The sequence below is a fragment of the Cariama cristata genome, unplaced genomic scaffold (genome assembly GCF_000690535.1).
Source record: "Cariama cristata isolate BGI_N322 unplaced genomic scaffold, ASM69053v1 scaffold32729, whole genome shotgun sequence".
In the NCBI taxonomy this organism is placed as follows: Eukaryota; Metazoa; Chordata; class Aves; order Cariamiformes; family Cariamidae; genus Cariama; species Cariama cristata.
In genome coordinates, this window is record NW_009634606.1 from 1,017 (window position 1) to 12,878 (window position 11,862).

Here is an 11,862-nt window from a genome sequence, read left to right on the forward strand (position 1 = left end):
GCCCAGGCAGCCTCCCCACCCCTGCCGCAGCAGCAAAAAGTGATAAACTGGATGTCCCAGAAGCTGCTGGGAAGCCACCCGGCTTTAACCCCTCACGGACTGCGTGCCGCACTAACCTCTTCCTGATTTTACTTAGGGCTGATTTTAGAAAAATGACGTATTTATTTGTGTTTTCTGGTTTAATAATCCAAAGTATGAGCAGGATGTTAGTTTTGTAATCTCTCCCAAGCTTTCCGAAATACAGTAATAAAACACAGTGGTTGGGAGAATCTCTCATTTAATGTACTTGGGATGAAAATTATCTGGTTCCGATTATCTAGAAATGGCCATCCTTAAGATGGCGAGTTCAGGCCGTAAGCAATTTTCTAGCCACTCTAATATGTGCGGAACGCAACTGAAAGTATACACACGCATTTTTAAACATGAATATTTACTAACATAAATAAACAGTGTTTTATAACAAAAGGCACAGATTTTCAACTATAAACAATGGAAAAATATTTACAATTTGCACATACATAATCAAACAGCAAGTGCGCAATTGGTCACTTCAGATCTTCTCTCCTATACTTTGAGATTTAGTTCCTTCCAAGCAAGTAATTTAATCAGTTCTGCAATGTCCAATTATTCACCCCCCCCGCCCCCCAAACCGCTACCAATGCCAGATAAGGGAGTTTAACAACAGGAATACTTCAGCAGCACAAGCTTTCAAATGGAGACAGTGTTGCTAACTTCTTCATACTGGATAATAAAATAAGGGTAGCTCTGATCATCGTTAAAAATGACAAAAATCTGAGGCTCAAAGTAATTGTCCACACAAGAGTCGTAGAGGTCGCTGGTAATGCTGCCGGGGTTCACGGGGGGAGGCCTCCTCATGGTGTGGTTACCCACCGTGTACCTTCCCGTCAGTACTTTGGCCAGGAACATGTAATGGACTCCTTTGGGTGACCTTTTGGAAAAGTTATGGGAATAGCTTGCCTTTCTGGCAAAGTAACTGCCCTGTCCAAACATGGTGGCGTGCTTCCCGCAGACACGCGGGTCGAAGTTGTGCTTGCAGATTCCATCCACCACATCCTGGGAGGTGCCATGGAACAAATGCCTTTCGTTCATTATCCTGTCGAGCCCGGTCATTTTTTTGGACATATATTCCTTTTTCCTGGAATAGAAAACGGGAAGTGAAGATGAGTGTTCATTGCAGATCTGCAAGGGAAAAGCAGTTTTCGCTGCCGCTCTTTAAAAGTATCAGTATTATCCTCTGGAATAGCAGAGCTCCGAGAGGAGCTAGGAAAACATTTCTGTACGGATAGCAGAGTGGGTCTTCCACTTTCAAATAAAGCTTTTGTGTGAAAGAAGTATGTTTCAAAGGACCCGAGCTGATGCTGCAGGAGGCAGAGCTCTCTCACCTGCACAGCAGCAAAGGCAGAGCACCTTGAGAGGGGCCGGCTTATCCTTGCCTGTACTGCACCCTGGATGCAGAAGGAAATCTTCCTCAGGGTGAAAACACGGGCTGGGCAAAAATTAAATCCCACTGTGGCTTCAGAAGAGGCCACAGAGGGATTACTGAGAGACAGGGTGGGTGAAGATGCGCTAGACCAGCATGAATACTCTAAGAAAGTCTCTGCGCACACAGCCCATCCCTCGACTTCTCCTGAGAGTCTCCATTTCTTGAGAAGGCAGAGAGAATCCACAGATCTAATTTCGTATCGGTTACGATGCGGTCAATGGACCGTGACTTTCAGACACAGCATCTTTGGTGTGAACGGGACTGACTGACGTAGGATTTCGTCTTTGCCAGCCCGCTGTACGACCCTGGGTCACCACGTTCTGGGGAACCAAGGCGCTAACGGCCATCTTCAATACAGAGATCATTTGATGAAAACAGTGTCTCCTAATTTGGCCTGAAAGAACTGCAAGATTTTTCAACTAGATATCCTAGGCTTATTTTGAAGTTTCTGTGAAGATACGTTTTACAGAATTTATGAGTAGATAGTATATTAAACCACAGGAGATTTCAGGGTAAGATATTTTTCAGTATTTTTCAGATAAAGTTGTTCAACTGAAGATGCTCCCTTTCTTCAGAAAATCTGGAGTTTATGTATTCTACTTAATGATCAATGCCTATTTTGCAGCCCAAACTACATACTTTAAGGCAATTTTTCTGCTATTGTAAGAGAATGGTATTTGCATTATCTTACCTTTTATATTTCTCCCAAAGAAACTGATTCTGCACTCTCAGAATTTTCAAAATTTTATATTTGGTCTCTGGCACAGTCTTGTGAAACAGGTTATAAATGGTTCTATAGCTTTTATCTTCCTTCAGAACAGGCACTTGGATGAAGTCCTGAGATGGATCCATACTAATCCAGGTTTCAGGATAGAAGTTTGGAGAGGTAACAGCAGTTGGAGACAAGACGTGTGAGGAAGCTGATGGAGAGGGTACTGGAGAGTTGCCACCTAAGGTCCTAGTTTGGGAAGGAGAAAAAGTTTCTGCTTAAAGATTGACAAACAGAAGAGCTTCTAATCACATTTATTTCATCCCCAACGTATCCTAAGCAATTGCGGCTCTTCAGTTCTGTAACAATTTACGTACATTTAACGCTTGTTTACAAGCGTTACATTACAAACATGCCGGCTGTTTCTGCTATTGTAGTAACTCCTCCATCCACACAAACCAACAACAAAATCTTGACTTTCAGGGATGCCGTTCCACACAGGGAAATCTTACTGCTTGGTGGTGTTTAAAAGCCTACTATCGTCTTTATTCACCTTCTGGGGTGGGGTTATAAACTACAGACAGGCAGAACACTACCAAGTACAATTATTTTGTATGTTAGCTCTAAAGTATTAGCCATTTTACCATAGCAAATAGGACATACAGAATAAGAAAAGATTAACAATGTGGCACCATTTGACCTAATTTCCTTAGAATACAATACAAGGAGTAGAAACCTATACTTCTTTGTACAGTATGAATAATGAATAACCCCAACTAATACCATTTCATAGGCAAAACTTGCCAGTGTTTCAGTGCGTGATGTAGAAGAGGAGATGCTATGTTTTCAGTACTACCCAGTATCGTGCTGAGGAAGGCTCTCTTGTCTTCACTTGCCCAAGCCAGCTGTAGATTTGCATTTGCGGTTGCTGATTTTCATGCGACAGACCGGCCCCTCCTCTTGGGACTGCTGCCAGGTAAGAAGTCAGGAAGGGGGGACGGAGGGGAGCTGCTGCCCGTACGGGCCGGGGCAGGAAAGCAGCACGGATGCCAGAAAAAGAACAAACACCAGTAAAATCCAGTGAAGGACACCAACTGTGGCCTGGCAAGACTTTGTTCTTAATAAATACCTGCACCCCCGTGGAATTTTTCACACTCTTGAGGCTGCTAAATTTAGATAAAGAGTGTGGCATTTGTGGCTTATGTTCACCTGATTATAATCTGAACAAGCAAGCCTTACTCAGCTGAATAATCCTTACTTACTGGAGTTCTCCCACTTACGTCAGTGAAAATACTTTGAATGTGTAAAGCTTGCAGGTTCAGGCTCTGGTTTTCACACTTTAAGGACACAGCTCTTCAGCTCCTGCAAGCTGCTGAGGTTCCCTTTCACTTGCAAGAACATATGCAACTATCTCAGAATTCCACCGGATGAGTATTTGACCAAAGTATTTTGATAGGAAAAGCTGGGCCGACCCACAACGAATGCAAACGGGTCGGGTGCAGTCAGAAGTCGGCAGCTCCTTTTAGGAAGGACTACGAAGTCACAGGGACCCACTGTCTGGCTGCAAAGACACAAGGTGGATCTCGCCTCTAAACCCCACAGGGGACTTTGAATTAAATTTCATTAAAGTTTAATGAACATTGAAGTTCTTGCAATTTCTCAGGTCACTTGTGTTCTGATAACAAAGTATAAGGAGAAAAAAGCATAAGGAGAAAACCTGTTCTACTGGGGGGAAATGGGGAAAGTGAATCCTTTGTGTATTCACCTTGGGCAAGCTGAGGTTTGACAACATCCGAGGCCAAAGCTGCATATACGCAACTGGATGTCGCACACAGGAGCGACAGGCAAACTCGATTCCCTACGCCGTCTTTGTAAAAACAAAGTTTGCTGGAGAACACAGAAACTCTCAAAGCTTTGCTGGGGGCAAAGCCATTTTCTCCGGAATGAACCTTCTTTTGTTCAGGCACCAGGCTGCCTGAGGAGCCGCGACTTCTGCACCCAGCCAGCCCGTTCTCAAGGTGCACCCAAACACAATCACCCAGCACCTTCTGATTGTCCTTCCTCGTCCGCCTGCTCTTCTCTGCAGAGCCAACATAATTATCTCGATAAATAAGAATTCTGCTGCTATTCACATCTCGCCTACAGAAACGTCAATTAAGGTTGTCTTTCAGAATATTTAACGCTAGTGATATGTGAGCCTGAAAGAACTGTGTGTGATTTTTTTGTGTGACCCAGAAATAATTTAATGTGATTTTCTGATTGCAGGTTGAGCTCTTCAGGTCTAGAAAAAAAGCTGAGGGGAAAAAAAGTCTATTTTTAACTTGATACATTTGATTTGGAGCAGAGAGACAGTGAACTGTAACAGCACTCACACTTTTCAGAGCAGACATACTCTTTTAAAAAAGCGTTCACGTGGCTTTCACCTGCTGTTCAAAGCTAAAAAGAGACCTCACTTTATTTGCATGGATTTGACTCAACTCAAAAGTCTTCTCGCTGTTTATTAATAGTTTAGCAGAAACCCAGAAGATGGATTTTTCTAAGAATGATTGCTAAAATAGCAGTCTGCAATGTTACAGTGTACATTTAATTTTTTTTCCCTCCTAAAGCCAATGGGTAAAAAAATATTACCATAGAACCTCCTTCACTCACACTTGGTCGGGGAGACCAAGCACAGCCTAAGACTAAGTTATGGATTAATGAGACATCAAACACAATAAAAATACTGCAATCCTTTGGTGTACTTTGTTCATTTCTTCTGACTAGTGTAAATTATTTGTAAGCGTTTATTATACAAGGGAAGCCATTAAAAAGTCAACAGTTGTCAACCAACCACTATCACCCACTTCCCACAATTTCTATTAAAGAATTCTTTCCCAATTTTATAACAGATTTAAGCAGGTGGGAGGGGAGGGAAATAATCTCAGGTAGCATTGTGTGATAAGTGGAGGCAAATACTGACTTCTTAAGGACAGCTCCCATAAGTATTTAAAATACTCTTTTGGTCCTTGCTAAGAATTGGTGGATTTTAAAGTAAGCATTACAAGGTCTTTAAACAGAGAAAATAAGAATGAGGTTTACTGCAGAACAACAGAAATTTCAGGGCTTAGTTTGTAGATTTGGTAGCTGGCATGAATAGTTATGCTCAAGCCTTCATGAGTGTAGAACCCTCAAGGGTCCACTAAAATTAGTGGGAATTGCATAATTTCAGCATGTCTCAAAATTAATAGACTTCCACTGTAGTAAAATAGTCACTGGTAGCAAAACATCAGCAGAATACCTGAAATCCTTATTGTGCATTAAGATGATAATCAGAATTGCTATAACCAGCAAGTCCACGCTTGGTCTCTTCACCTGCATCCTCCCAGCATCTCTTTAATAATTCTGGGTTTCCTTCCCGTAAAACCATACCTAAAAATGTTTCTAACAACCACGTGTTTTGCACCTCGCAATTAGGTGCGGTAACGACTCTGCAAGCTAATGAGCATTCTAGCCCTACCGCAGCAGTTAAAGCTCCTTTAACTGGCCCAGCAGGCCAAGCTGCCAGTCAGACTAATGACTTCCACCCCCTTGCTAACAGGGCAATATGTTCCTAACTACTGAACTCTGATAATAATGTTTCCAGCTGTGCTGGTGAGATCACAAAAATGGCATTTTTATGAGTTGTAATCCAAACATGACTCCAGCACAACACTTTCCTCACTCGGCCTTTGATGGGCGAGCGTGTTCACCCCCAGTTGAGATGACAATAGAAACAAGGCACGCTTTAATTCTGCTTGAAAATTATAAAATGTTTTTGAATGCTTATTTTTATGGGACCTAGAACAGATAGCCTGGCAATCGCTATAGCCAGCGAGATGCTGAAAGCTGGACAATACTTTGGCAAACTTGAAGTACATCTGTGCTTCTGATGTTCTGAGATCCACAAGGTACATCATAACCTTTAAATAACAAACAGAGCCTAGCAGTAACAAGTTCCGCAGATAATATTTATCTTGAAAACTGGCAAAAGCTGCCAATACGACCGAGATTTTTTCATTATTACTTCTGATTTTTTTCTACCCAATGATGCCTAATTCCTTGTCACATCTTAAGGAATACAATTCTCACGGACAGAACAACATGGAGAACGCACGCAACGTTTCCATTTTGCTGGGATACCTACTGTAAAAACGGCATCAGGACAACGCATGAGCGAAGAAGGGGTCTCCTTTTGATTTCTCTTCTGAAACACGCGTTTTGCTGGAATCCATCTTTGATGTTTAGGATGTACTGATTATGCCAGGTAACAAACCGAACCTCTTTCAGACCCCGGCAGCTGGCTTCTTCTATCAATCTTACAACAGGCTGTTTCAAGAAAATTAAGAAAACAAAACCACACATGTGATAAATTACATGTTCAAGAATTAACATTTTTGCCAGAGACCTCACAGAATCCCCCTCTCTACTCCCCTCCCCCTGCTCTGACTGCCGAAACATGTTCCGTTACCTGGTGGCGAGATCCGCCAACAAGGCAGGTGTCACACCTTTCCTACGTAATTGGTGCTGCTGCTATCGTATTTTTACATGTCAAATGTTATTCCCAACACCTAACCTAAAACTCCCTTGCCACAAATTACTGTCTTTTTGTCTTTGCCCTGCTGAATGTGAGAAGCAGAAGTCAGCTGCAGAACAATCTTGTACATAGTAATACATTCTCTCAATTTTTCTTTTTCTTTTCTATGCTAGAGAAACCCAGTTCTTTTAACTTCTCCTCACAGGTCAAACATCCTAAACTTCTTGTTAATTGTGGTGCTTTCTTCCAGACTCTCTCCAGTTCTTGTCTTTTTTTTTTTTTCCGATTTGCAAAGCCCCAGACCATATACAGTGCTCTGCCTTAAGCTTCCTACCACGCTTATAAAGTCAGCATGACGCATGAAAAAGATGACCGTGATCTAGTTTACGCTGGTGGAGGTATTTCTGGTAGTGCCAAAATTGTAAGACACCGATGAGGTTTTATTCAAAATATTATGTACAGCTCTGGCCAGCCAAAGATGAGCTCTTAACAACCACAGGTATTTCAAAGGTGTACTGGAGAGCTTAATTGAATGACGTATTCAGGTTTTGGTTTGGTTTTGTCAAGCACAATACTGTTTGGCAGAGGATGCGACTTCCATGTCCGTAATTGGGGGTGAAGAGTTGAAAAAGCCTATTTAAAACCTGATATGGAAAACTGGAGCCATTAAAGACCAAAGAGCAATGGTGACACTGGGACGAGTGTGCATAAAGCAACGGTGAGTGGATTTAGACCAGACATTTAGGACAAGGTCCCTAAGGAGCTGGGGCTGGCAGCAGCGGACAGGACAGCCTCTGAGACAGCCAAGGGCTGGATCCAGGGACCCCGGAGGCTCACGTCCTGGGTCGCAATGTCTTTGGGGACAGCTAAATAAATTAAAAACTGCAAAGCTAAACGGTAGTGGTGGCAAAAAGGCTGCAGAAAGCTGCCCCCACCCTTAAAACCAGGTTTCTAGGGATTAGAACGGACTTTCTTGGTACTGACGTGGGCCACTTTGCTCTCAAATCTGATAATTTGGTCAGCCTCTCTCTCTCTGATGTTTTCAGGGACAACTCAAGCTGCAGTCCAGCAGGGCAGAGTTCTCCTTTTATTGCTTTTTCAGTTCAACCTTCTTGCTTATCTTCCTCAACAAGAACTCTACGTAACCCTCCTGAATGTTCGAAGAGGAAACGGACTAAAAATGTACATATAGTTTATAGTATATACTGTACATGGAGTTTTGGGTTACAACCCCAAAGTGGGATTCTGGAACGTGTTAAATACCTCAGAGTACTCTCTCCAGCCAAAGTGGTCCCTGCAGAAGTATTTCCAGACCGTGTAGTAGTTGGAGCTGGAGCTGGGGCAGGAAGGTGTGGACAGCCGTCGCATTTGGTCAAACTCAACAGTTTCATATAATTTCATAACATTCAAATCCACCCAAAACTCATGTCCCCTGGAAAGAACAAGAAAAACAAAGACTTCTCACCTTTTGTAATCCATTAAAAAAAGATGATTCAGAGACCATAAAACAGACAGTCAGAACTACCGTTGGCATAGTCCTCTTCGGAGATGCTCTCGGTCTGACTGCGCTCATCTCGCACAACCCCCCCGAAGGGGAGAACGTCCCACGAGCTTGAAGAGGGCACGACACAGAGACAACCGCGTAGAGGAGGACACTGAAGAGCTGCGAGGGCAAAGGAACTCTTCAAAAGTCTCCGGGGACAATGGCGGGGGAAAAAAACCCCAGCCCATGGTCTTCAGCACAGAAAGACAAAAAAGCCAAACCCAGCCATCTTCCTAGTCCAGTGGTATTTATTCAGTACGCATGAACGGTACAAAAATCAATATACATAGCCTTGACATTTTGAGCATACTAAGTAAATACATCACACAACCATGTTTGATGAAGCAGCCACACACTATTCAAAAGGTTATTCTTGGGAAAGTTAGTGCTTCAGGGAAGAAAAGAAAATGTAAATGGCTCCAGCTGAGGAGCATCTGCTGCCAATCCACCCGAGAGTTCGAGCATCTTTCATCACGTGCAGCAGAACAGAACAGGCATAATTTGAAAAGGAAACACGATTTCACAATTACGGAGCCTACACTGAGGAATACTGGGCTTCTTTTTTTTTGCGAGTAGCTATATTGCTGCTATGAAAATCAACACCGGTACGCAAGTTCATTTAAAGTGACTGGGGCTTTCACAAGGACCAAACAACAACAGGGTGCTACAAATTAAAAAGGAGAAAATACGAGTGCGTTTCCTCTACGCTTTACAAAGTCACGTTTAACGGGGACTGTGGAATGCCTTGGCAAACCGTTTCTAACGCTGTTTCATCAGTCAGTGTTAAGAGAGAGACGCCAAATTAAAGACCATTCTCAAGTAAAGCACGGAGTTCTAAAGCTCCGCTGATCAGCAGACAATCACTGGTTTATTAGCAATCAAGAACTTAAGAAATTCATAGAAATGGGAAGAAATGATAGCAATATTCATTCCCTACAACAGTAATTTTTTTTAGAACCAGGATTAACATATTTCCAAAATAATGCTGTTTACACAATTAGTTTTCTACTTTTATAATCTCTTTACAAGTTGTCAGCTTAGTGGTGTTCATTAACAGTTACTAATCTTTGGCGACTGGAAATGGAGCTTTTGAGTCTATATAAAATATTTTCTTTGAATTCTTAACAGTAAACATAAATCAAGCTGATACTCGAAATCTGCAGTTTATTTTTAAAACTTTGGCACATTAATACCATGGAGATCAAAGCACTGGGTATGAAATTTGCCACATCAAGTGACAGCTATTCTAAACATCCACATGACTTTATGAACACAGAGTCGCTTGAGTATGGCTGCAATTTTGCTAGCTAGTTCACGCTCTTTCTGGTACAGAAGAGTTTTATTACACTACTTTCACAGAAAACAAGTTCCCACTTTAAAAAATGATGATCAGCTGGAATGATGCTTCACCTCCCACCAGGAGGTACAGGTGCGTAGCTGTTCTTAGTGTTGCTTATCACCAATTAATTGCGTTTGGGTCTGGGCAGGGCTAAGCACAGTTTGAAGAACTAAGTGCCTTGCTGACAGAGCCACAAGGACGATGTGTCTGTTGCGACGGGCTCACAAGCAGGGGGTCCCATCCGCTGCTGTTCGGGTACATCCAGATTGCTCTCTGTTTTCAGTAAGCGCTCGTACAGACTTCAAGAAAAGACATAGAATAGTCCCCAAAGTCAAATCAAGTGTCTTAAAAACGCAACTCCTTGAGCTACTTTTAAAATTCTCTGGACACAAAAATCATTCTTTTTGCAAGTCCCCTGGCACCCCCAGACCAAGCCATGGCCAGCACGGGTTTTGTCCGACCCGTTTCAGGGACAATTCACCCCGAGGACGAGACCTGCCTGCAGTAGGAACGGCTCCAGCCGGCTGCCTCCCCCTTGACGCCCAGAACCACCTACCTAAAAGGAACATCTTGCCAGTTCCCTGTATGCGGTTCTCTAAAAACTGTCGCTAACTAAGATGAAAATTTTGTAAAGTCGACACTATCGCACCAAACCCGCAGAAGGTTTACCAGCGTGTTCCCCACCTGCGTCAATGGCATATAAAAATCATTACGGTTAGAACAGGGGTACAGGAGGAAACCAGCTCTTCTGCGTAGGAGATGTATTCTAACAACCCGTGTCTTCCCAGCCAAGATGCATCCCCCCGTGAGAAGTGTGATCTTCTAATTAAAGCTGACGTTCCACAGCCCACTGCATCAGTGGGGAGCGCACGGGCACCCACGCCCCTCAAGAAAACGCATCGAACGACGGCATGGCGAGACCGACGTCAGACACAAGCGATACAAGGCAGATCTAGTCCAGAAGGAAAACCGGCACTAAGCAAAATAAATGACCAGTACAAAGGGACTAAAAGTAAACGTAGGGCTTAAAAAAAAAAAACAAAACAAAACACACAACACATGCTTTCTGCCGTGAAAAAAAACCAGCAACGGCTCACCCCACCTTCCTGGTATGTAGTCATTTTGTTCCATAACAACAAGCTACAATCTACTTTATTTCAAAACAATGTGTGAAATCATGAGGAAATCATCTCTCTGCAATACCAAGCTGTGTTATTATTTATAGTATTTGCAGGCAGCACCGCAAGCGAGATTTTTTGAGTGAATTTCTTCATGAATATATTTCTAATGCTGCTTTAGGGACATTTGCTTTTTCTTATCAAAACGTTGTCTTACAATTCTGAATTTCAGTGCTGGATAAAGCTGTCATCTTTGAGAAAAGCCCATTTAGCGATTGATATTGTTTATATTATCCTTTTGGAGTGAGGAGTTGGACTCGCTGTTTTGGGGTTACGTTGCACCTACAAACTGAAGTCCTGAACCAAGACCCCTCCAGATACTGTGCTGCACATTGTATGCAACAAATACCCAAGGAGGTGTTTCTCAATACACCACCTCACAACTGCAGCATTCATTCTCACTTTGATCTCCTTTCAAGTCAAATACCGTAACACGGTTCTCCCAACTCCAAAGATCCGTGACCTCCAAGAAAGTACAGAGATGGAAAACTTCTTCTTTAGGAGTATATTATTTTCTTTTGAAAGTGGTAAAACCCAGAGGATTATTTGATTTTTGTTTTAACTTTGTATGTTGCACGTGTTACAGTGAAAACTGATAATGAAAAACCGTTTGCAGTAGTTCTGTGTCAATGTAGTGCAAAGCAAAGAGAATCTGAAAATCAACATACACTCTAAAACATGATAGATTATCCACTAGCATGCTGAACTCTACTTTTTAAAGTAATCACGCACTGGTTAATATCCTAAAAAGTTAAAGGTCTGTAAAATTTTGAAGACTGGAAAACAAATTCCACAGGCACTTGAAACATGGCTGGCTTCCAATACGTGACTTGGGAATGTCTAACGTGGGCTTAGCTGTGTGAAAAGGCAGTCCCCACCAGCTGCTCATAGCTCTGCCGCAAAGCAAGGAGAATTAAAGTAACGCGACGGGAGGGACCCTGCCGAAGGAAAAACGCTTTCGGAAGTGAACCCAGGATGAGACTGCTTCTCCTCATGCTTTTCATGCAGAGCAAGCAGACCTTCAGGATGAACTCCTG

General features: G+C 42.7%; 1 protein-coding gene across 1 annotated transcript in view; it reads right to left on the reverse strand.

Moving 5' to 3' along the window:
• Positions 1-411: 411 nt before the first annotated feature.
• The window catches only part of TIPARP (TCDD-inducible poly(ADP-ribose) polymerase), a 22,898-nt gene continuing 11,447 nt past the window's right edge, over positions 412-11,862 (reverse strand). Inside the window, exons 2-5 of the mRNA XM_009707218.1 lie at positions 8,029-8,197; positions 6,376-6,557; positions 2,196-2,462; positions 412-1,156 (exon numbers count right to left, since the gene is read on the reverse strand). Of these exons, the coding sequence (XP_009705520.1) occupies positions 709-1,156; positions 2,196-2,462; positions 6,376-6,557; positions 8,029-8,197 (1,066 nt within the window). The 3' untranslated portion in view covers positions 412-708. The remainder of the gene's footprint in view (positions 1,157-2,195; positions 2,463-6,375; positions 6,558-8,028; positions 8,198-11,862) is intronic.